This window comes from Papaver somniferum, chromosome 9, assembly GCF_003573695.1.
Source record: "Papaver somniferum cultivar HN1 chromosome 9, ASM357369v1, whole genome shotgun sequence".
In the NCBI taxonomy this organism is placed as follows: domain Eukaryota; kingdom Viridiplantae; phylum Streptophyta; class Magnoliopsida; order Ranunculales; family Papaveraceae; genus Papaver; species Papaver somniferum.
The window spans coordinates 32,308,358-32,335,038 of NC_039366.1; the positions used below are offsets into that span (position 1 = coordinate 32,308,358).

The window sequence follows — 26,681 nt, forward strand, 5'->3', positions numbered from 1 at the left end:
TTGTGAGCATACCTTAGTGACTTTCTTTCTGTTCATGGCTTGATCAACTATTTTGCATGGATTGGGATTAATCACTTTTGTTTATTTTTCTCAAATGGTACGAAGGTGTGGGAATACTGAAACCTGATGCATTTGCTCCTCCAAATCCATAAGCCTATTTGAGATATTTGTAACTGTCACTTAAAACACTGTCACTTTTGGTAAATGCTAATGGTACTATTTTGTCTTGAAATTTAAACTCAAAACTCCAATCCAATGCTAGTGAGTACACAATCCAGCCAAATTTAAATATAAACAATAATAAGAATGTGTTGTTGGTTGGGAAGCTACAGATGTATTGATATTGGTGTTGGTCATAATGGTTGAATAATTTGTTATGCAGCTGTGAAAATGGATGCATAACCTGTTATGCATCTAGAAAAATTGTTGCATAACTTGTTATGCAGTCCAGAAAACGGTTGCATAACACGTTATGCAACAATTTTTTTGTTACTATTGAAACCAACAAATACAAAGACTGTATAATTTGTCATGCACCTACAATAATATCTGCATAACATGTTACGCAGTAGTGAAAATAGATGCATAAAATGTTATGCATCCGAAAATATGGTTGCATAATGCATTATGCATCGATAAAATTGTTGAACAATCTTTTATGCATCGAGAAAATAGATGCATAATCTGACATGCATCCGTAATTATGGATGCATAATGCATTATGCATCAATTTTTTATTTACGCACTAAAATCAACCAAAACAATTGCTATATAACTTGCCATAGATGCATAACTTTGTTATGCAGTGGAGAAAATGGTTGCATAATTCGTTATGCGTCTGCAGAATGTGTTATGCATCGTTTTGGGCGACTGCATAATGGTTAATTATCAAGTTTTCAAAAAATTTCCCTAAAATGAGGATCACCTCCGATTTTTTCGTTAAAAACAAAAATTTGATATTCTTGTTTGTACTCGTTGCGTAGCTCTTTTAAAAAGATTTCCAACGATATAAAATTTGTAAAATTCTAAGGCGCGGATTTTTAGATATGTGATGTCCAAGTTGCGTTGCCAATTATACCCCTGAAAAATTAGGCTGCATAACGAGTTATGCCTGAAAAGATAGTATGCATAACCAGTTATGTATTAATTCATATAATAATTTTACAGGGGGTTAGTCCTCGAGTGATTTCGGGGGAGTTGAGTGTATTTTAAATCTCAGAGAGTTTGAGAGAGTTTGAGAGAGTGTAGGGAGTTTGAGAGAGTTTGGTGTTTTTGAGTTCAGGAAGTTTGGGGGAGTGTAGGGATTTTGAGAGAGTTTATTAGAGGGAGTTCGGGGGAGTTTGGGGGAGTTTGAGAGAGTTCACTCCTAACTCATTCTCTTTTAAGAAACAATAAACCCTCATTTGCAAATAACATTGATCTTTAATCAAAAGAAAAAAATAAATGAAAATGATCATATCTCTGTATCAATAGTATATTATTTTGTGTAACGAGATATTTTTTTCCCTTCAATTTAACGGTCTCCATACAATTCTAACTCCCTTTGTTCACGAACATTTTCCCACATATCATCCGCTATACTCTTTCTCCATGCATTAGCTTCTTGACGTTGTTGTTCTTGAGTTTGTTGTGTCAAAATTTCGTCGTCATTTACAAGCGTTGATGGATGGCTATCTTCCTCTTCCTCGACCGGAAACTCATCTGAACGGCATTCTTTTCGTAAGAAGTTGTGTAGGCCTGCACAAGTTGTCATTATCTCCGCTTGCACCTGATACGGAAATGGAGGTTGAGACTTAAAGATCAAGAAACGAGACTTCACAACACCAAACAATCTTTCAACTACATTCCTCAAAGAAGCATGACGCATGTTAAATAATTCTTCAGCCTACATGATTACCCGTACCAGAAAATTCTTTCAAATGATAACGTTGTCCACGAAATGGTGTTAAACAATATCGTCGGTTTGCAAAGCCACCATCCCCCAAGTAATATTTACCTGAATAAAACACAAAAAGAAAACTTCGTCAAGTAGAACCCGAAAATAACTTAACCAAAAAACTCAAAACTTCACATTAGATAAAAGTAAAATTACCTTGCGGTATTTTCAGTCCATTTCTTTTTGTCATGGCGTCGTTAAGTATTTTCGAATCATGAGCAGACCCTTCCCATCCACTGAGCACGTATATGAACTCCAAGTCGAAGTTGCAAACCGCTAACACATTTTGAGATGTAATTCCATGTCGATTCCGATAAACAGCTGCATTTCTTTTCTCTACCATTGCTGGTATATTTGTACCGTCCATAGCTCCAATGCAATCCTTAAAGTAAGGATAAAATCGTGTACTCTCACGAATTTTAAATGGAGTTGCACTTGTTGGCTTAGCCATCATCCTCGGAGCTATAGCATTTAAAGCTCGCAACATCCTGTTGAAGTTTTTACTAACTGTCCATCGAGAGCGACCAAATGTGTCACGTATTGTGCAATATCGTGAACTTTGGCCAACAACGAGTAAAAATGTACCAAGCATTTCTTCAATAGAAACACATCTTATATCACATAATGATGTACTTTCTCTAATGATACAACATAGTTTTAGAAAAATATCAGGGTACATCCTATAACTTCTTCGAAAATCTTCTGGGTCTTGACGCAAAACTCTCCTTATATAGTTATATCCAAACAAAGTAACTGGGCGTCTCATTGGTCTTTCAATACGCTGACTTTGTATGTATTGCAATTGCTTGATTATATCCATCAACCATGAATGCACCGCTGAAAGTATATTCAAAAATATGGATAGTTCAAATTCATTATTGTTGCTTACCTCTTCATCATCACTGCTTTCTTCTTCTGTATCAAAGGCTTCATCTTCACTATCAGTAGATAAATCCAAATCAGACATGTTCACCTAAAAAGATGATAAAAGCACTTTTTTTATTAGAATCATCATTATTTCAAAAGCATAAAAGTATATGTATATAGAAAATAAGCATATAGAATATAAAGTTCATAAATTCAATCATAACAACCATAAAGATGTCAATCCATAAAAATTAGTAGCAATCAATCCATAATAATAAGTTCCCGACTTGGAGAAAAAAAATTAAATACTAATAGTTACGAAGAAAAACGATCAAATGTTGTAACTCTAAAATCCCATTAAACCTAATAGAAACTTGCAAAGATGACAGGTTTATGCTTTTAACTTTGAACCAATCCACAACTTTCTCTCTTCAGGAGTAAAACGTATGAATAAGTTCTTCTTGTGATTGTTGTCCAGCATTTCAATTACTTTCAGTTTATCTTCCAAAGAAATTTCATTCATGCCATAAACAAGATCCCATACTTGGTTATCTTTCTTATCCTTATCAATTCTACGCATTTCTTTTTCAATTTTGCGGTCTTCTTTCTCTTTCGCAATAAGAGCATGCATTGAATCAATAGAATAAGCAATCGATGAACTGTTGGCAATCAATTTCTCTAGATAATCAGACTGCCCAGTAGGATTAGTTGATGTAGAAGAGTCACCAATGTCACACCTTGGTCTTTTCTTTGGTGCCGTTTTTCTGACGGGAATTTTCGTTGTGTTCATATCTTTAGTTTCATCTTTATCTTGTTCATCACTTTCCTCTAAGCCATATCCCACGTATGATACGTTAAAAGCACTATCATATTGCTCTCGTTGAGTATAATCAACATCGAAGTAATTATCTTGTTCATCTTCCTTATCACAGGTTCTAGCACTTGTACCCTCATGGGTAAGATCAACTGTAACTTTTCCAGAAGCACATTTATTCCCAAAAACAATAAGCAAGTCACCATAGTCTTTACCATTATCTTCCCTTAAGTTAGTTTGGTTTGGATGGCTCTGTTAACACACAAAATAAATAAAGGATAAAGCATAAATTAGAACTCTGCACAAAATAGAAGAAAAAATATCAAATTAGTTGTCAGTAAGTAACACACACATACCTCAAAGTAATTGTTCCACATCTCGTCGGATCCAGTAATCATCTTGTTAGCATCATCCCAACCGAATCCAGAAGTACAAGATTTAAACAAATCCTGGTATTGACCAAATCTAGTCTTCAGCCATCTATGTTTCCCTTTATAGTTCTCAAAAGATTTGTCACAACCACATGCTTGGTTAAGTTTTCGAAGTATCTCCTCTTCCACTATTCTCTTAGTAAAACATCCACTAGTGTCTTTCTTCTTCTCAAGTGTAGCTTCTACCAACAGTTCCAATAATTTCTCAGTCTCTTGAGTTGTCCATTGTTTGTAATTCGTAGTCACTTCCGTTTCCGGTTCTGTATTCTTGTTCTTCCTAACATTCTTTTTCTTCTTGTTGTTTTCAGAAGATTGGATGGATTTTTCCATTCTATGGTGTGACATGTTAGATACATTAGTACTTAGACTAATACTAGAACTTAACAAAGCAAGAAAGAAGAGATTCTATGGTGATGAAATTCAGCAAATTCGTCTCTTTAGAAAGCCGAGGAATCCCTCATTAACATAAAAATGATAAGAAATAAATATGGGTTTGATATCTGTGCCCAAAGGTCTAAACCAAACAGGGCAGAAATCACGTTTTCAGGACTTGAATACGTCTTCAGAAAATTTTAGATTTCACAATCTTTACTCAAAAAATCATACAAAAATCATTGTGTGATGGAATTCAACAAATTTGGTCTTGTTGGAAAGTTAAGAAACTCCTCTTTAATATAAAAATTATATCGTAAAGGAATGAGTTTTATAGATATGTCAGAATCATCTCGACAAACAGGGCAGAAATCACGTTTTCAGGACTTGAATACGTCTTCAGAAAATTTTAGATTTCACAATCTTTACTCAAAAAATCATACAAAAATCATTGTGTGATAGAATTCAACAAATTTAGTCTTGTTGCAAAGATAAGAAACTCCTATTTAACATAAAAATTATATCGCAAAGGAATGAGTTTTATAGATATGTCAGAATCATCTCGACAAACAGGGAAGAAATCACGTTTTCAGGACTAGAATACGTCGTCAGAAAATTTTAGATTTCACAATCTTTACTCAAAAAATCATAAAAAAATCATTGTGTGATGGAATTCAACAAATTTGGTCTTGTTGCAAAGCTAAGAAACTTCTATTTAACATAAAAATTATATCACAAAGGAATGAGTTTTATAGATATGTCAGAATCATCTCGACAAACAGGGAAGAAATCACGTTTTCAGGACTTGAATACGTCGTCAGAAATTTTTTAGATTTCACGGTATTTACTCACAAAATCATACAAAAATCATTGTGTGATGGAATTCAACAAATTTGGTCTGGTTGCAAAGCTAAGAAACTCCTCTTTAACATAAAAATTATATCACAAAGGAATGAGTTTTATAAGTATGTCAGAATCGTCTCGACAAACAGGGAAGGAATCACGTTTTCAGGACTTGAATACGTCGTCAGAATTTTTTTAGATTTCACGGTATTTACTCAAAAAATCATACAAAAATCATTGTGTGATGGAATTCAATAAATTTGGTCTGGTTGCAAAGCTAAGAAACTCCTCTTTAACATAAAAATTATATCACAAAGGAATGAGTTTTATAGGTATGTCAGAATCGTCTCGACAAACAGGGCAGGAACATGTTTTTCAGAAAAATCTATACGAAAAACACTATTAGGGTTTTGACCGAGAGAGAGAGTACGCACAAAAAAAACTATACACAATCAAAATAAACAATCATGGAGATCAAAGATATGAAAAAAAATCAAAATAGAACACAAATCAAACTATAAACAATCATGGAGATCAAAGAAGAAAAAAAAACATACCTGGAAAAAACGTTTCCTCTTCTTTCTCCTATGGTTTTCTACGCACCAAACTCCTTCCCAAATCTCTACTCTTTTGAGAGATTTGTTGTGAGACCAAAATACACTAAAAACTCCTTCGAACTCCCTAAAGCAACCAACTCCCTAGTATTGTAGGGTTTTATGACTAACAGGGAGTTCAAGAGCTTTTTTTAAACTCCCCAACGACTAACAGGTGTTTTCTAGGGAGTTTAGGAGACTCCTCTAAACTCCCCCACGACTAACGGGAATTTGGAGAGACCCCCTCAAACTCCCCCACGACTAACAGGAGAAAACACAAATACATTAAAATCTCTCGAACTCTCCCACGACTAACCCCCCGTTATATAATTATGGGTGTCACGGTATACAAAATTAATTGTGGGCCTGAGAATGAGAATATTATTTTTTTGGGTCTCCCCCTAATTTCCCCAATATATCCACACACCCCAGCAGTGCGAAGACGACTATTGTCCCAATCACAAGGGGTACACATACAACATAAGCCTTGCAAACATTGGCAGAAGCGGGGCGATTACTTTTGCTTTCACAAGCTTCGACATCAGCTTCCGAAACCAAAAGGAGCACACATACATCACACCTAACTAAAGAGTTCGCAAACACTTATACTCCTTGCATTTTTATATGCATTTGATACATTTCATACATTTTTATAAATAATGCATACATTTTTATGATAACACTTCATATATGTTACAAAGACAATTCATTTCTTACATGCTGAATGACGCACTCTCACAAATTTCATACATTTTTGGATATTAATGCATACAATGGAGAATCGGGGAAAGCACCACCGGTCTCAAACCATCATACTGGGGAAAGCGCTTGCACGCGATCTCTCTGGACTCCTCCATAAACGTCTATGAGTGTATGATCAGGGGGAAGATATTCATAAGAAAGAGATACCCAACATGACATGCCTTTGGAAGCTCAGCGGAACGGGTGTTTGCAAAACATTCAGTTTTACACCACGTCTCTGAGAGATTTTCAAACCCCCACCGTTCGGTAATTTCCTAGACCAGAATTAGCCAACGGGGTGACAGGTTCAAACACTCATCAAATGATCATCTTGCCTGTGTGCTAATGGATTTACTATATATAAATACATCGTGTTGTTTATTTAAAAATGTCAGTAAGTTCATAGATTGATGACTCTTATACTAATTAAGATACACATAAAAGGAAGAATTAATTTCCACTTCAACGACTGGGGAAACCTCCAATAAAATCCATGAAGATTCATTGATGCTAAGGCATACATGCTACCACACGACTAATGCTTCCGCTACGTACCTACGGCGAGACAATGTCATCACAACAAAAAACCAACAATGGTACAAAGCGAAGACAACGACACCGGGTCCTATGACGACGACATAGGAAGTAAAGATGGGGAGAAAGAACCTCTTGGCGGTTCATAAAGCAAGGCTGGAGTGTTGCGGAAAAGCTCGTGGTGACTATGCTGCCTACCCAAAGCTATATACAAGATTGATGTCGCGAAGATGGTCCGAAGAACGAAGATGACACTTGTTGTTGTTACACGCATTACTGACGATGTACCTTGCGGCTGCGCAACTGATGCTATGAAGTACTTCCGACTTGGGTGACGAAGATCACTCAGGTCGGCGAAGAAATTTCGCCTACTTTGATACCGAAGACGGTCGAACCGAGGACCGGTTGCGAATAACTCATGATGCTGCTGTACACGCTACCGTTGCTGCTCCACCAGAGTTATTTGTTGATTCGGTGTATGTTGTGCTACAAAGGGAGTCAGTTTATGAAGATAAACTGATGACCAGAGAAAGCTCAGTTTCAACACGGAACATGCAAGGGGCAAGTTGACAATTTTCACTGCAACTTTCGCATACCTTCGTTTTACCTTCGGTGTAGCATGTTCTTTAACGAAACTTTTCTATGAAAAATAAAATAAATCCCCAAGCCATTCAACAAGGGGCGGTACTTCTTATTACTTCTTGTTAACGGAAGAGAGTGGTATCTCTCTCTCTTATACTTCATACTCCTTATTGTGCATATTTTATGATTATTATTGGTCAAGCTTCATACTTGTATACCACAAGAATTAATACATCTTACTTTGTATACTTCATGCTTCTTGCCGAAGAGTACCTACGACGGAATTCTTTATTCCTATCATACTTTTATTAATCATTGTCACTTCGATTACCTCTATCCATTATTCGTGCTTCTGCATGAACGAAGCATCACCATTGCCTTGTATCCGCTGAGGTTCACGTTGTAAAATTCTCATGGAAAGGTGGACGTGCAAGCTGCTGGTCTGAACGCGGCGTTACTGCTGACGTGTTTTCGCTATGGCGTAGATACTGCCGACATTTCTATATGGAAGAGACGATGCCACTTCCTGTATTACGGTTGTTGAATGCTGCTACAGCTAAGCTAACGTTATGGAGTGTTATCAACTCGATGCCAACAAAGAACAAGCCAAGAAACGTAAAATTTCCAAGTGCTCCAACGAAAACCATTCGTACAGATGGATTCCACGTTTCCAGTAGGCAAACAAGCATTGAATAATGAAGGATAAATAACTCATAATGGAGCATGAAATCCTCAACGGGGAGCAAGGATAAGCAAGAGATGTTTCTGAATTCCCGTAAAGAATAGGGGAAAGTATTAATACTTTGTCTTAATATATTCTTTATCGAAATTCTTCCACGAAGAGCGCAAAAAATCGAAGACAAACAAGTTTTCATTTCACACTCCAATCAAGGGTGTGATCCAAGAAAGGTGGCGTCTAAAGCTACTATACATATGATAACGATTGCAGGACAACCATTACTGCCATTAACTCTGGACCAGAAGATGTTGCCAACTAATGCTGTTATAAATGGGAGGAAGATGAGATTGAAGGTTGAAGAGCCTTCGATCTTATCTTCGATCTCCTGCCAAGTTAAACGATCAAATGCAACACCATTGTTACCCGAAGATGAAGATGATTACTATAAAGACTGACGACGAAGACTCGAGTAAACCGATGATAAAAGTAACTAACCCAAAAAAGCAGTCATTGCGCACCCGATAACCAATATTACCACTGCGGCAGTATATCCAAAGAAGCAGATACTGTGTACCTGCCAACTACTATCTAAAGCCATGAAGCATGAAAATCGAAGTCGTCATAGCATGCCAGAGCTGTGTATGTGTCATCGTTATTGCTACCACCTGATGCTGTTATGAGAATGGGGCATCATCAAACAATCACGTTGAACAACTGCATCGGATATGCCCGCTACTTCCGTGGTGCACCATTGATGTTGTTCCTGGATGAGGTCCGATTAAGCGTCATGAAGTACATTCGACTTGTGTGATGAAGATCATTCAAGTCAGAGAAGAATAGGGTGAAGAACCTTCGGCCACCTTGATACCGATAAAGATCGAACCAAGGTACGGGTTCTATTATATCAAGATGTTCGAGAACTACGGCGAAGAATAGGGGCAAGTATTAATACCTTGCGCGTTGTATTCTTCACCAAAGTTCCTCCACAAAGAACACAAAAGCCTTTAGACAAGGGGTCATCTAAAGGAAACAACAACCGATGCAATGAAAAACAAGGTGGAAGTGATTTTTCTCAAGGATTGTTCACCAACAACCCTCAAGAAAAGGGACAAATTGTATACACATAATCTATCTCTCGACACGTGTCCAAAGACCTACACGTGGAAGGCATGCGAACCACTATACCAAGGGGCACTGAAACTATGAACCACTGAGAAGTACGAAAAGATGCCCTAAACGTTACTTTACCCAATCTCAAGGATAACTCAAAGATCGACAGTAGGGGTTAAACATACTAACGTGGGTGTGATGGGACCTGCAGACAGCTGACTGTCGCACGCAGACGACCCAACCACCCACATTAAATGCCCTAACCATAGGGTACGTATCAAGATATCTAAGGAAGAGAAGGAAACGATCCAGCGGTATCAACAAAAGTCGCTGAGGGCATCGGTTCGGAACGAAGACACCAGCGGGATTGGCACAGAGAACAAGAAGATAAGATTTCAACGGTCTCTGACAAGAGACCCCACATATTTTCCCTATAAATACCCTCCTCCTCTGAGAGAGAAGGGGGCGACCAATCTGCAAGAGTAAAGAGAGAACTAGGAGAGAGAAATATGAAGAGTAAGTATGATTTCCATTTCCTCCATTATCGTATTTCACTTAAAGTCATTCGACTTCATATATAACCTTTCAACGCATAGTGAAACTCAACACCCCGTGGATGTAGGCCTTAGTGCTGAACCACGTAAATCTCTGTGTTATTTACATTTCAGCACTCGTATTTACATTTTATTACTTATATCTGGATCGGTCATGCTTCGTAACCCTGTGGGATGATTGATCTAACTTAATCTCGACTAGACAATGACGAGTCCGAAGACTCTAAGTCGATGAGTCATCGTGTTTATGCTATTTATAACCGTCATATTGTGTATAACGTCTTTAATTTATGAATGTGAACATTGCTTGTGGACACGTGGATGCCTTCGTGATTTATGTGTTCACAGAAACTTTAAGTTCTTTTCCCGTCTCAGTTGTGATGATTCATTGTACAAACTGATAAGTGATGACCAACAGGTGGTGCAATAGTTATTTGTTAAACCTATAACCGTTGAATGCATATCCATCCGGACCATCCCCATCCAACTAAACTTAGAGACCAATCCAACCTGAACATCTTATCTTGACTAGCTTCATTACACTCCCAGCTTGTCTTATGACACAAAGGTGTCACAAAAATTATTAGTAAAATTCACTCAAGGAGAGTACCCAAAGATTAGTCTAGACAACGGAAACAACAATCCATTTTAGTAGTTTAGGTAGTTAGGATACTCGGCTCTCACCCGACAACAGAATTTTTGTCAAACTTTTTAATTCCAGTTTCTGAAAAAACATAATTTTCCTGAAGATCATGGTAAGAACGGTTTAATTTGATAATGACAATAAGAAACAAAAACAAAAGTTACCCAAATATTAATTTATTATTTATTCCTTCTGATTTGAAACAGATCAACATCAACAACTTAATTCAATCTTTACATACTAAACCAAAAAACGAATTAAAATATTAATCTTAATCGGCTAATCCCCTTATGAACATAATAAGGAGAACAATAGATGACTGGCGAGGGTGCACGAAATTCAGTTCTGCTTCATCTTTGATTGCATCTCCATCGTATATCAGTTTATAATTCTTACACTAGCAGAAGTTGCGCTATACGTGAGGCCGACTTAATGACCAAACTACTGCACCTGGTCGGCGATGGTGCACAAAATAGAGTTTTTCACCATACTTGATCAGATTGCTTCTTCAGATTCTATCTTCATCGACTATCAATTTATAATCCTCGTACGCTAATTTTCATATGTATGTGAGTTCATAATAATCCATATACTCTAAACAGAAGTAGCCCCAAAAGAGAGGTTGTTAGAGCATTGCTCGGTCGAACTCACAAGTGTTGCTATATCAAGCTTGTTATCAAATTTAATTTTCAAAAATATACCTTTATTTCTAGTCTACAATTAGTAAAGTCTCGGTCTTGGATAGTAGAGTTGAGAAATCATTTGCGTTCTTCCGTTCGAAGGCGAAGATCAACCAAAGCTTTTGGAGAACTTCATCAACAAAAGGTAAGTGAAGACTGAACCACCTATTTCTTAAGTTATATTAACCTTTCTATCCTTGATATGATTGTCGCATAACTAATTAGACTAGCTTGCATAGACAAGAATTTCGAGTCGAGAACTAATTATTTTGTTTACTAATTTCTCGAAATATGATGACTAAGCTTAATGAAAATTTGTTCATACTTGATCAAATTCGTTGGAGAACAATTTATTATTCGGAACCAAATCATAATTCAAGTTTATCATTCGAAAATAGCATGAAACAGTGATATGTGTCGTTGATGTTATTCAGGAATGTTTCGAAATGATTTAGAGAAATATAGAACTACCATATTCGGAATACAAGAAAGTGTTATCAGTCTTACAAATTGAGAAAATTGTTATATGTTTGAAGTCGTATTACATGTATTTGTACACGTAACGGAGTAACTATATATCGACTTTGGGATTTGTGTGATATGCGTATTTGCATGTACATCATGGGAAAATATGTTTGTTTCGTGATCCGGATAGGTATGCATATTCGTATACAAACCATTTTGGAACTGTGGTAAGGGAACCAGGTTAAAATAATCAAACCGGTAGGAGAGCCAAAATAGTTCTATGTTCTAGAACAAGTTTAGTACCCAAACCGGTACGCAAGATGAATGTTCTGTGAACTCCGAAACCGGCAAAGGTATTACGTTTGCAAACCGGTATGTGAACTAACAAGCTATGTAGACTCCGGAACTTTGAGTTGGTTCAAAGTTTACAACCGGTACGTGAACTGAAAAGTTTTGTAGAGTCCAGAACTCGGTAACTGCATAAGTTTGCAAACCGGTTTATGAACTGAAAAGTTCCGTAGACTCTGGAACTCGGTAATTGCATATAAGTTTGCAAACCAGTCCGCGTACTATGACTCATCCAATTCACGAATGATTCAAGTAATTGTACTTTGTACATTTAGAAACTATGTCGATTATGATTCAATTGGGATTAAATTATTTCTATGAAGTAATTTTAATTTGATAAATTCTCTAATTAACAATAGACTCATTTGATCACATAATTGTGACTCAATATTAATGTCTTAGTGAAAATGAAAATGTGTGTTAAACTTTTAAGTTCTAATAGGCTTGTTTTGGCTATCCATGCTGAACATAGTCTTTATACACGGTTCGGTTACGGTTTACCTAACCATAGTGTATATCTTGTATATGTGAATAAGATTCAATGTTTTTATCTAATGGTGAACATTAATTTCTTGGTTCCAAAGCTACCTTAGCTTAAACCTAAAACAACCTAGGCTTTGAAGTATATATAAGGCGAACTCTTGGCAACTGGGATCTTTGAATCATGATACTACTTTCTGTTGTGCTATAGTTGTATCTAGAGTTGTCCTCTCCAGAAACCATTCTAGGGTTTAGCGACTACAAAGACTTCATTGGGATTTGTGAAGCCAGGTCCAGTTATCTTTTATCTTGATAACTTGAATATTCTGATCTTGATTGTTTGTAGAGCCTTGCCCCATTAATCAAGATAGATAGTAATCAACGAAGTTATTAGAGCATTGTTCGATCGAACTCGCAAGCGTTGGTATATCAAACTTGTTTCTCAAGTTTAGTTGATCAAAACTATAACTCTTGATTTCTAGTCTACTTATAGCTATGTCTCGGATTAGGATATAATGTGAAGTTGAGCTTTAGACTTCACGTCGTTCATCGATTGAAGACGATGATATACTGAGGAGAGCTGTAGGAACTTCATCAACAAAAGCTATGTGGAGACTAAAACTTATGTATCACTTAGAAGTCTATTATATTCTATCTAATGGCACTAAGTCGTATAGCTATATAGACTTTTATATTATACACATTTGATATTTCGAGCTGAGTTTAACTTGGTTATCTATTTCTCGAAATATGTGTTGGAAGCTTTTTTCTTTAGATACGTTCATCATATATTTGACGAGTTTAGTTGGAAATAATCTATTTGTTGGAAACTAAATAATAAGTCAAAAGATGATCATGTGAAAATCTCCTTGAAACATCTTACATGATTTATATGAGACATGTCGACTCGGAAAGTTTCGTATTCATCATCCAATCACTTGAAAATTACTTATAAGCTAATAGTTTGTGTGAGACAGCTATTGTCGTCTTCTAAGGATGTTTCAATGATTGAAATGGGAGTTTAGAACAATTAACCTTTGCCTGGATACAGAATAGTATGCATACCAGTATGCAAACTGTTGTGGTATGATTCAAGTCTGGAAACCTTGTTTGCCTACCAGTATGCGAAAAGTTTTAAATGTTGAAGTCCGGGAACCAAGTTTGCGTACCAGTATGTGAAAGGTTTTACCTGAGTTAAGGTCCGGGACAACAATATGCATATCGGTTTGCAAACTGCTGGACAAGACCAAAGTCCGGAAGCCATAGTTTGCGTACCGGTTTGCAAACTTAGTGGTTAAAGTTCTAAAATAGATTATATATGTTTTCATACTCATGAACAAATACATTTATGAATTAAGGAATGCAATTTCTGCAAACTGTGGCTTCATGTTCATGAATTGATTCTCATGAATCAATCCGATTTTGATTTAATTGGTTCATATATATTTCTGTGAAATAGTGAACAATTGAACAACTTTGAAACACAATTATATTCATTTGATTATCTTTCATGGTTGATTGATTATCATAGTTAAACTAAAATTGTTAGATGAATATGGTTAAGACAAAAGTGCTCATATGGCTAACTTCGGTTAACTATTATTGAGCCAACTCAATATACACGTTTAGGTACGGTTACCCATATCTAAATGAAATTATATTTCATTTGTGTGCAACAAGATAAAACCATCTAACGGTGGAGATAGATTTGTTTGGTTTTAAGCAGACTTAGCTTGAATCTTAAATCTGGTTTTCATCTAACTGTGAATATTGAATGCTTTGTTACTAAGCTATCTTATCTTTGATTGAAAGCAAACCTTGATTTGAAAGACTATATAAGGGAGAACTCTAGCAACTGGAAATCCTAATCCCGGCACTTTCCCGTGTCCTAGTTGCGACTAGAGTCGATTCTACTTTAACCTAGATTTTTCCAAAAGCATTATAGGTTAATTACTTGAAGACTTCATTTCGGATTCGTGGAGCCAGACCCAACTATTTTCTCTATAGTTGCGTGATATGATCTTACTTGTTCAATCGTATTGAGTACTATCTTCTCTAAGATTAACTCAAATTTATCTCCAATAGGTAAGATATAAAAAGTAATCGCAAAGCTCTTCGTCTTATTATTTTTGATTCCACAATAACTTCTTCTACTACCACATAGTTAAGTTATTGTGAGGTGATTGATATTTCTAGGATGTTCTTCGGGAATAAGACTGGATTATCAATTGGTTCATGTTCACCTTGATTTATCAAAAGACAAAACAAAACTTCATAGGTACTTCTGTGGGAGACAAATTTATCTATCAGTATAGACTTATCTGTGGGAGACAGATTTGTTTATAAGTCTTCGACTTTGGGTCATAGCAACTCTTAGTTATGGGTGAGATCATCTAAGGGAATCAAGTGCGAATAATCCAGCGTGGTTCAAGAGGCGTAAGGAACGCGATTGTACCTTAATCGCTATGAGACTTGGTTAGGTCTCAACTACATTCAAGTCCGAAGTTAACTTGTAGTTTGCTACTGTCTGTAGCGGCTTAATACATTGAGGTTTCAAATCTGGACTAGGTAGCGGGGTTTTTCTGCATTTGCAGTTTCCTCGTTAACAAAACTTCTGGTGTCTGTGTTATTTCTTTTCCGCATTATAGTTGTTTATATAATTGAAATATCACAGGTTGTGCGTAGATCAATCAATTGGTAAATCCGACCTTGATTGTTGGATATCAATTGATTGGCACTTGGCATTGGTCTTTGATACCGTCCAAGTTATTTCTCATATCAATTGGGCTCTTAGATTTCTCTTTTTTCGATTGCAGATTGTATTGAGAAATTGAGATATAACTTTTTGGTATATTTCTTGATTGAGATCGCTTTATAAGCTGGTGCTCTCGGAATTATATTAGAGTTAGTCCATACAGATTGTCGAACGAGTTATTGGGTGTGGTTGTTATACCCCCGCTTTTTCAAGTGGTATCAGAGCAGGCAAACACGTTAATGACCTCATAAGTCTATGTTTGTAGAAATCTGACTCTATAGACAGAAATGTTATCTCTATAAACGTACTTCCAGTCTTTGATGGATCGTATTACTTATGGTGAAAAATTGGTATGTGTGCCTTTCTCCAAGCGCGTGATTTTTAATCATGGGTTCATGTTGTTAATGGCTATAATCCTCCAATGTTACAGTAAATGGTGTAATTGTTCGAAAGGATATTGGTGAGTATGAGCCTGTCGAGATTCTTGCTGCAAAGTAAAATTCTAACGGATTGAATGCTATCACCCATGCTATTACCCCAGATATTCAGCACCATGTGACTACGTGCACTCAGTCTAAAGATGCTTGGGATATTTTAGAAACCGTATTTGAAGGGAATTCCTCTGAAAAGGAAGCTAGGCTTCAAAACCTAAATTCTGATTAGGCAAACCTTCGTATGGATGATGAAGATTCATTTAATGAGTTTAGTCACAAAGTTTATGGAATTATTAATGCATATTTTGCATTAGGTAAGACTATTTCTGAAAAGGATATTGTGATGAAAATTCTCAGGTCTTTGCCAACTTGATACGATTCGAAGAAACATTCCATTGTTGAAGGAAATAACCATGATACACTTTCCTGAAATACTCTTATTGGGAAGTTAAATATCTTTGATCATGAGCATATATCTAAGTCTGGAAAAGATATTGCTTTCAAAGCACAAAGAACGCTAAATTACTTGATAAAAGTAAAAGTGTTGGCAACTCTGTGGATAATCCTATTGAGACTGATTCTTCAGATGAGAATCTTTACAATTCAGTCTCTCTGATCACAAGACACTTTAGAGATCTTATTTTGAAGAGAAGTAAACGGTTCACCAGAGATAAACCCAGATCATGAGTTAAACCTCATCATTGTTCTCCTCCTAAAAACAGGGACACTGTCGACACTGATGATGAAGATATGCCACAGTGCTTCAAGTGTAAAGGTTTTGGTCATTTTGCTAATGAGTATCCAAATCGTAGAAAATACACTGGTAACAAAGGTCTTGCTGCAATTCTTGATGAAATGTCTGATCACTATTCAAATGAAGATGAAAAATCAAGTGTTGCACTCCTTGGCGAAAATATTAATTTTGATAATTGTAGCACTACGTACATCAATCTTGATATTCTTCATGTAGAAACTTCTTCGACCACTTTGGAGGATAACATGGATTTTACTCTATCTAGTAAAAATTCTATCTCACATGTTTCAGGTACTTCAATTTATTTAGCAGCATGCTCGGCTATGGTACCTGAACCGTCCTCCACATTGAAATGTTCTTATTGTATTTAAGGGTCATGAACTCTCAAATTATTTCAAGTCCAAACATAAAATAAGATATTTCAAGAAACTTCAGCGGAGAGCAAGTCGATTAGCAAAGAAACCTAAACTTGTTCTGAAGTCGAATCCATCTGAGGTACGTAAACTTAACTCATCTCCGAAGAAGTAAATTTCTAAAGAAAAATTAGACCTCTATAGAAAAGAACTAGGTCTAAATGCGTTATGAAAAAGGGAACTGAGAATTCCATACAAAAATCACATGGTGAACAGATTATTGTTCACCCTAATACAACCTAATTGTATTGAAAGTGCATCTTGTCTCATGCTCGAATTCAAAGAGACGGGATTCATGCACAATCGGGATTTAGGAAAAGAATTTTTTTTTTTTTTTTGGAATTTTGTTGATCTTTTCATGGTATTTAAAAGGTTCACCCTGTTTGATTAGTAAAAGAGGGTTAAAAACGACAATTTTACCTTTTTTGAGGTTGAGAGTTGTTCGTACGTGAATCCTACTTACTTTGTATATAGGTTCCATAACCCTACATTCCTTTGATAATTGTTAGGGGGAAAGCCACTTTTACTAGAGGGAAAGCTGACTTTTGGGTGGATTTAGAAAAAACTTTCCCCCTAACAATAATCATTTATAGGTCTCTCTATAGTGTGGTTGGAACTTCTACGCTGGTTGAAGAGACGTTGACATGAAACATGGTGATGAGATATCAGACTTGCAGGACCACAACAAGCCACACTACAATCACTACAAGAAAAGTCACTTTTAGCGGTAAAATATTGTGTCACAAAAACCAATTTCTTCGTTGCAAAAAGAATTCAGTGGCACAAAAAGTTTCGTCACCTGTAGTGAATCGTTGTAAAGTGATTTGTGACGTCCTTACAAAATTGTCACCGAATTATTTTATTAGTGACATAAGTCTTTTTGCCACCAAAACTATCTTTTCGTGAGTATATAAAATTGCCACTGTTCACTAATTTTGTGATGAAGAATTTTATCACTCTAGGTATTTTTGGTGAGGAAAATATTTTATCACTTAAAATAGTTTTAGCAGCAAAATTTGTTTTCCTCGGAATAAATTTATAGTGAGAAAACAAATTCGTCACATAAAATAGTTTTAGCATCAATATTTATTCGCCTCAAAATATATTTATAGCGAAGAAACAAATTCGTCACATAAAATCGTTGTAGCAGCGAATTTTCTTCGTCTCAAAATATACTTTTAATGAAGAAACAAATTCGCCACATAGACAGTTTTAGCCGCGAAATTTATTCGTCTCCGAAAAATTATTGTTTAGCAGCGAAATGATTTTCGTCTCGGAATAAAAAATCAACAACAAAATCAAGTTTTCTCTAAAACCAAGTATAATGACCAATTAGAATTGTATAGTTGTGTCCGAAACAATTCTACCGACAAAGTCATTCTATTTTCTCAACATGCCAAATTCGTCACCAAATTTTATTTAGTGAGTACAAATGTTATCATCATCGTTCTAAAGAGATTTATGGCATAAAAAAATATATTTAAATAAATAATACTAGTTGAAAACTAAAAAAAAAGCCATTTAAATAAATTATTGCAACAATATCCAAACTAAAAAAGCTTACAATACACATCCGATTTTGATGTTCACATATCATATCAATTGTGAATTTTCCATTGTCTTCTATTAATTTTTTTGATCTTCTTATTCCGTGCGGGTATTAGGTCATCTTGAGTGTTGAGTTTCTTGTTGCCAGCTATGACTGTTATCTATCCCAAGTAAGATCCAATATCACGGTGTCACCTTTAGGCACAAACCAACATGAGTCGGTAGTAGATATATATTGTCAAATTCAGAGACTTATCAAATGTGCAATTGCAGCAACACAATGAACTCCTGAAGCAAAATACTCATTGTACATGTAGAGTAGAATCACATTTCCTGGATTACTAAGATAGGCAAAAGTTGCAAACTTCCTATAACAGAACATGCCTATATATTAAAACATCCAAAGAGACCCAAGGTTCATTAATCCCTATCCAAGTATCTTATTTCCTAGACTGGAATATAATAATTCCTAGATCGGAATATAATAAAATTACGGAAGAATACCTTAAACTTGGCTGGAAACCTGAGCTTTTGCATAATCCATGCATACTGCAGAGCAGAAGTATATTTTAAAATCCAGACATACCAAATCCAATATCTTAAACTTGGTTGGAAACCTGAGCTTTTCCATAATCCATGCATATTGCATAATAGAAGTATATTTTAAAATCCAGACATACCAAATTCAATATCATCAAAGAAGCTTCTCAGTTAGAAGCTAGTATAACGAATATATAAGCAATAACCAGAAATATTTCCCGGGACTGATACCTTAATTTCTTGCTGCAAGCTTTGATTAGTACTCGCTTTTAGTCCCAGGCCAGTGCATAACTAAAAAAGAAGCACACACATCAGTCGGATGTCAACTATCCATCTATTAATTACTTTGAGCTTTATCCACCAAAATACAAAAGTAGGAAAAGTACACGATGTCACATTAGTATATAATATACCAAGTACAACTTCCGGATTAAATAAAACATCCTAGATAAACTTCACATCAAAGAGTAATCCTTAAAAGGGGTGATTTTTCTTTCTCAGGTACTTCTCTTTTTACCATTTGCAGAATGACAATACAAACCCATAACTTAAGATGTCAATACAAATTACCTGCGTCTTAAGATGTAAAGCAAATTGATTGCTAATAATCTAGAATCTATGTGTTAACTTTTGTTCCTAATTTCACATCCTCGAGGGAACAAGTTCAATAAGTTTTTAAGGATGCATAATTTAAAAAACAATGCTTTACTATACATTCTTGGCTTCCTACTATCACCTTCCTGGCACGAATTTCCCTAGTGGGCATAAAAAAGCAAAAGTGAATATCTTGAACATAACTTTTTGAATTTCAAGTATGAATTCTTATCAAAAACAATGACAAACAAATACATTCCGATAAGCGTATGACAAACAAATTCATTACTCCTCTAACATTGTAATTGCAAGTAAAGGCTATAGTATCAAAAGTTTGAGCTTGTGTCTCATGTTCTCCAACTCAGCCGGTAGATTGAGTAAATATATATCATTTGAAATAGCCTACAATGTATAACATCATTATGAGGATCAAAATAGCTAATTAACAAACAAACAACAAATTCAACACACAAGAATCTTACCATAACGAGGAAAACCCTAGAAAATCAAGAGGAATTTCTCCAGAGCCGCAGAAAGATATTTTAGGTTTGAAGGTGCTAATTTTTTTAAAAGATTAGTCTTATACGAGAGAATTACATGAGTTTAACCGTTCAATCAGGAACACAAATTGAATACAGCGGAAGAAGAAAAAAAAACAGTTTTCTCTATGTCAATTAATCTATTGACCAACATTCTTTTCATTCTGAGATTTTAATAAATCATGATTTGAATCAGGAAATTGAAAACATGACATAGAATAATAACAGATTACCAAAATATTTCTTCTTGGATTATTATATATTGGATTTTCTGACAAATGGATTGAGGGTTTTCCTTTCTCAATCGAAAGTAAGGTGAGGGAGAAAGAGAGAGAAAGAGTGTGAAAACGTGGGAGGCGAAAATGGAATTTGGTTTATGTTTTTTCTCTCTTTCGGTGTATATTAACAGAGAGATATGGAATGGTTGCCCAACTTTATGATACTCCATCTGGTTATATATGGTATAGCACGGCTTGACGAATATTAACTCCAACAACTATTTGATTGATTGATAAATATTCATGTATCAAGGGAAAAAAATCTAACGATTTATGGGTTGCCACTTTGCTAATGTATTAATATTTGTGAGTCTCACGGAAGCATGTGACACTATTTCGTAGGGTTCCACCACCTTAGAATTATATGAACATTTTTTCTTAGTGCACCCACACATGCTCTAATTTTGTAATAATTTTTTTCATTTGCAATCATATTTTGTGTTTATGATATTTGTTTATGATTTTGTGTTAATCAAATCATATTCAACATCATGAGACCATACTTAGAATGACCCGATTTCATCTAACACTGGCCAATTGAACTCAGTTATCACTCACTATCATTGAATCAGACTTCGTTTTCACTAACTAATTTTACACACTTTTACTTTATGCCATCAAATTATACTCAACATCACTATATCATACTCAGTATGACTTATTATTCACCTAATTCCATCTAATTATGTCATTTAGACTCATTTTCGCTCACTTATTAGATCAGACTTACTTTGACGAAGTACCCACAAATTCGATACCACTTTAATCTATGCCATCAAATCATACTCAACATCGCTAGATCATACATTCATACTCAGTATGACTGATTATCCACCTAATTATATCTCATTCGGTTCATTTGGACTCGATTTTCACTATTATCATTAGGTCGGACTTACTTTGACTAAGTATCCACAAATTTAATCCAATTTATCTCAATTTTACTCTATGTTATGAATCATACTCAATGTCACTAGATCATATTCAGTATGACTGATTATCCACCTAATTTCATCTAATTCAGACCAATTGTATCATGTGTCATCAAATCATACTCTGCATGACTAGATTATATCCAATATGACTGATTATCCACCTAATTCCACAAATTTAATATAGCTCTACACATTTTTCACTCAATATCACTAGATCACACATATTTTGACTAATATTCTAAAGATTCAATCATATAAAATCCAATTCTATTTAATATTTTCAATTCCATTATATCAATTACAATAATCACACGATCATACTAGCTATGACTGATTATCCACCTAATCCAATCCAATTGTACTCAAATTTCTCTCAACGTCACTAGAGTGCACTTCCTTTGACTAATTATCCGTAAATTCAATCAACTTAAGTTTAATATTACTTAAGTTCATCACAATCACTAGATCATACTCAGTGTGACTAATTATTCACCTAATTTCATCTAATTTAACCCTATTTTAGTCAAATTGATTCTATTTGATTAAAATCACTAGATCATACGTACTAATCCACCTAGTTCCAATCAATACTTGCGGTCAACTTTCACTAGATATAACTTACTCTTGTTTTTTATTTTTCTTTCGAAAAAAGAGGACAAAACTCCATCCATTGCTTCATTCATTCATTCATTTAAGGATTCCCCTTTTCTCGTGCAACATGCAGGAGGATACCAATATTACCAGAGGGATATCATTTGAGTGATCCGTTAACATTTATTTGTCCTATATGTAATGGTATCGCCTCTGCTAATCTTGGTATCCTCCTTTATAAACCGTATTACATAGTTACCAAAAATTTATTCTTTAGCAGCTATGTATTCTTCTGTCACCATAAAGAATTCTTTGTGACAATATTTCAGTAACCACTGAAATCAGGAATTGCGGTGAAGTTGTAGTGTCACTGAATATGATTAACGCGACAAAATCTAGTTCGTTGCAAATGTTCTTACTTGTGACGATTAAAAGTTGTTACTATGTAAATATTTGCAATCAAACAAGCTGATGGTGTCAAAAATTTAGTTTCGTCAATGTAAAATTAGCTAGTGACGAATTAATTTGGTAAATATAAACTTTTCTTTTGTAACTATAGATTATCACCAAAAAGATTTTATGTCAAAAGCATCATCACAATAGACTTAAATGGTGACAAACACATATAATCACAAAAAAAACATATTAGTGACTAGACATTATTTTGTCTCTAAATGAAGTCACTAAAAACTTATGAGTGACGAAACCCGAGTCCCTTCGCGAAAAATCTAACAACAGTGACAAAAAATATTTTGGTCACAATAACTAAGCTTCAGCAATGAAATATTCTTCACCACAAAAACTATCGTCACCAAAGCCGTGTTTTATTGTAGTGAATGTCGAGAATTCATGTTTGGTGAAAAACTTAGCGAAGTTTGTGTGAGACAGTAGATGTACCGAAGCTGGATCCAACGTGCAATAGAAAAATGAAAACAATGGGGTAGTCGAGTATATATCGTAACGGAAAATGGGTCATTTGTCCAAATATTTTTAAATCACGGTTCAAATGGACGAGTAAAAAATAGTTTGGGTGAAATGGCCAAAAAAAATTAGTAAGAATGAAACTGGTTTCATCATAGATTAAATTTAAAAAATAGTAAGGATGAAACTGGATACATCCTGTGTAAATTAAAAATAAGAAAAAATATTTGAAAATGGGCACGATGAAACTGGTTACATCCTGCCTATTTTTATATTTTTTTCCATTTAAACAGTATCAAAATCTAACTGTCCATTTCACTCAGGAATTGTTGATTTTGGTCTTTTTAACCAATTTTGTGATATCGTAACGCCTTCCCGATTAGATAAACGTGTGATTGTGCTTAATGATCAATGCTTTCCAGATTCTAATTTTGTAAAAGAATTTAATGCACCGAATGAGGCGCACCTCTTCTTCTTCTTCTTGGCCGACTTCGTTTCAATCTAATTTTTCCGGCCGTTGTTCGTGACATGACCATGTCTTCTTTTTGTGGTTACATGCGAAAAATCAAAACCATTCATTAGATCTTCGGAAGATAATGATTACAAGAATCATCCATTTGCCACAAAAATATGAAGAAAGCAATTTATTCATCGCTGAATCTGCAAAATCATAAATCATCCATCTCATTTTATTTTTGTTTGGAAAACTGGAACTTCACTACTATTCACGTGTCCACCTTTGGGAATGTACAAAGTTGATCAAAGCAAGAGATACAGATCGTCTTTTGTTTCACTGGAGATATAATCACATCACATCGCACATTTGTTTCTCCATGTTAATTAGCTATTTTTAATCCACCTCAAAGTCGACTTTCTCCCTAGTAAAAATAATTTTTTCCTTATTAATTATCATTCCTTTTTCCTTCCTTTGAAATTTTTTTTATCAAAAGATTGTTTGTGGAGCTAGTTTTGTGTAGTTCTTTCACAATCCCATATTTGAATGGAGACTAAGCATCATATTTTCTGATGGAAAAGATGTTAATATGATTATCAAGCTATCAATCATGAAGGAAAAAGGTAAATCTCATTCCTCTACAACTTTGAAGAGAAAAAGGAAGAATATGAAGAAACCAAGGACTAACCCCTCAAAGCTTCATAAGTTTTCTGGTGTTCCTGAAGAGTTGAAAGAAACAAGGATGGAGATGCAGCATATAAAAACTATTGTTATAAGATCTCTTGAAATTCAGAAGGCCCTGGTCTGGCATCAGTCAAGAAGGTTTGTTGGAATTGACTCCTTTCTTCATGAACCTTATGTTCCAATATCTGTTGACGACAAGGAGTTCAGGGACGATAAAGAATTTTTCAAGAATCTCAATGTCTAGGAATCTTCTTATGAGAATTGATTCTTATGTTTGAGAATGATATAACTATGGTTTGGAATAGCAAATATTGTGATTACACATAGCCATTGCCAATGATTTGCATCTTGTAATATTTTAGATTTATTTATTTAAATTCTAAGTTATTTGGAGGATGATTTTGCAGTATTAATCTTTACTGGTTTTATATATTGCAAAAATATTTTATGGGATATATGTGTTTACGTCCGTGAACTATGATTATCTCATATATATGTCAAAAGTTAAGTGTATTATGTCTTTATGCAAACTAGTTTGAAATCCGTGCTACGCACCGGGACTGTTGGAATTTCTTATATCGTCGGTTCATGTTTACTGAGGCGGGGCTTTGCCCCGCACCCGTCCTAATAGGAATTCTAATAAGCTTATAGGATTACTATCCAACAGATTGACAGTTAACAGTTAAAACCTTATAATAATCAAATATATAATATTATTTATAATAAGTTAAGTGTATTATGTCTTTATGCAAACTAGTTTGAAACTCGTGCTACGTTCCGGGACTGTTGGAATTTCTTATATCGTCGTTTCATGTTCACTGAGGCGGGGCTTCGCCCCGCACCCGTCCTAATAAGAGTTCTAATAAACTTATAGAATTACTATCCAACAGATTGAAAGTTAACCGTTAAAACTTTATAATAATCAAATATATAATATTATTATCATTGGAAGATCTAACGTGGTTTTTGAAAACTTATTTCATGTAATATAATAAAAATAATAATCAATTCTACAAATAAACTAAAATACTCTAAGCTATAAATACATAATTAATTATTTTTTTTTGATTGTCTGATTCCCCTCTAAATTTCTTTCTTTTTAATAAGAAACATAGAAATTTTATTAAGCTGAAATATTATCTTATATAGTTTAAATTCCCCTCTAAATTTCACACCACTCTGAAAAATACTAAACGAAGCAATAAAAACAGATTTGTGAAATAAAAATTGAATTTCCGATACTCATCAAAAATATATAATTTCTGATGTGATTTTGATTTTTGTCAAAAATCCACCATCAATAGTAACATATTGAAGTCGTGCTAACATCAACAGCAAACTGGCTCGAAGATACGCCACTTTCCGATCTGTCCTTCAATTATGAAAATGCGTATTTTGTTATAAAGTGAACATTTTAGCTATGCATTATCGTAGGTGAACGGTTGTACTGGAAAGATGGGTAAGGCAATAATAGAAGCTGGAGTTTCTGCAGGACTTCAGGTGCTTCCTGTATCTAGAAGAGAAACCATTCTCACGTCATTGCTCGAAGAAAACCCGAGTATGATTGCGATTGATTTTACAGTCCCTGTTGCGGTTAATGGTAAAATCTCTTCTTGGCTCATATGGATTTTTTTGTTAAAAATTGTGATTATTCACGGATAAAATTGGGTTTCCCTTTTGTAATGGGAACTACGGGGGAGACGGGTAGATGTTGTCCAATACTGTTCAATATTCAAAAAGTTATATACTGTAATCTCACCACAAAAGGTATACTGTCATGTTAAAACAGAACCAGAAAACATAAAGATAGAAGAGATAATCTAGTTGTTGGTTGCCCTTATCTCTGAGACATCACCAGAGATACGAGAATTCCCAAACAGCATTTGATCCTCTAAAACTGAAGAAGCACGATCAATAAACACTAAATTATGCCTATCCAAAGAGATAGCAGGCAGTTTCTTTGCTTCTAGGAGTATTGCTTGGTTTCTCCAATGTTGAAAGTCTATCTCCTTTGCCCATGAAGCAGCTTCCAGCAGAGTTAGTGCTTCTGCTTCTTCAGGACTGGTTGTCCCGACTGTCCCAGTGATAGCTTCGCCTGAACCAGAGATTCAAGTATCATTTAACTAAGATGCATCTATGTTCAATTTAAACTCATGTAAAACAGGTGCTTCCCATTTCTGTGAATTAGAAGACATGTTCTTTGTGGTGTCAACAGAAATCATAGGTAAAGCAGTAGAAACATTTGTTAAGTCTAAATGTGGTGCCCAATATTGTAAATGTCTTTGAATGATCAAAGAAGTTTGCAGGCTAGTGTTAGATTGATCCTCGAAAATTCTTTTCAGATCATCCAACATTTAGTTTCTCTACATTACCTTATCCTGCAATTTATTGGAAAACAGCTTTATACCTCACCAGGTATAAACTTCAAACATACATTCAATTTCACTAATTTATTGGTCGTTTGATGATTTATAGAGTAATTAACTTTTCATGAAATCTAATTGCTTTGAAAAGGATTATGTCTCAGCTAAAAGCAACGATGAAGTAAACTATTAAATCGAAACCTAGC

At 34.9% G+C, this 26,681-nt stretch overlaps 1 protein-coding gene across 1 annotated transcript; it reads right to left on the reverse strand.

Moving 5' to 3' along the window:
- Window positions 1-1,567: 1,567 nt before the first annotated feature.
- On the reverse strand, window positions 1,568-5,835 carry LOC113308067 (the record flags this gene model as incomplete). Its single annotated transcript, XM_026556538.1, has 3 exons — window positions 5,821-5,835; window positions 2,093-2,424; window positions 1,568-1,713 (listed from the first exon to the last, which is right to left on the reverse strand). Coding segments are annotated over exons 2-3 (477 nt in total), but the record flags the coding sequence as incomplete, so codon positions are not given.
- Window positions 5,836-26,681: the final 20,846 nt, after the last annotated feature.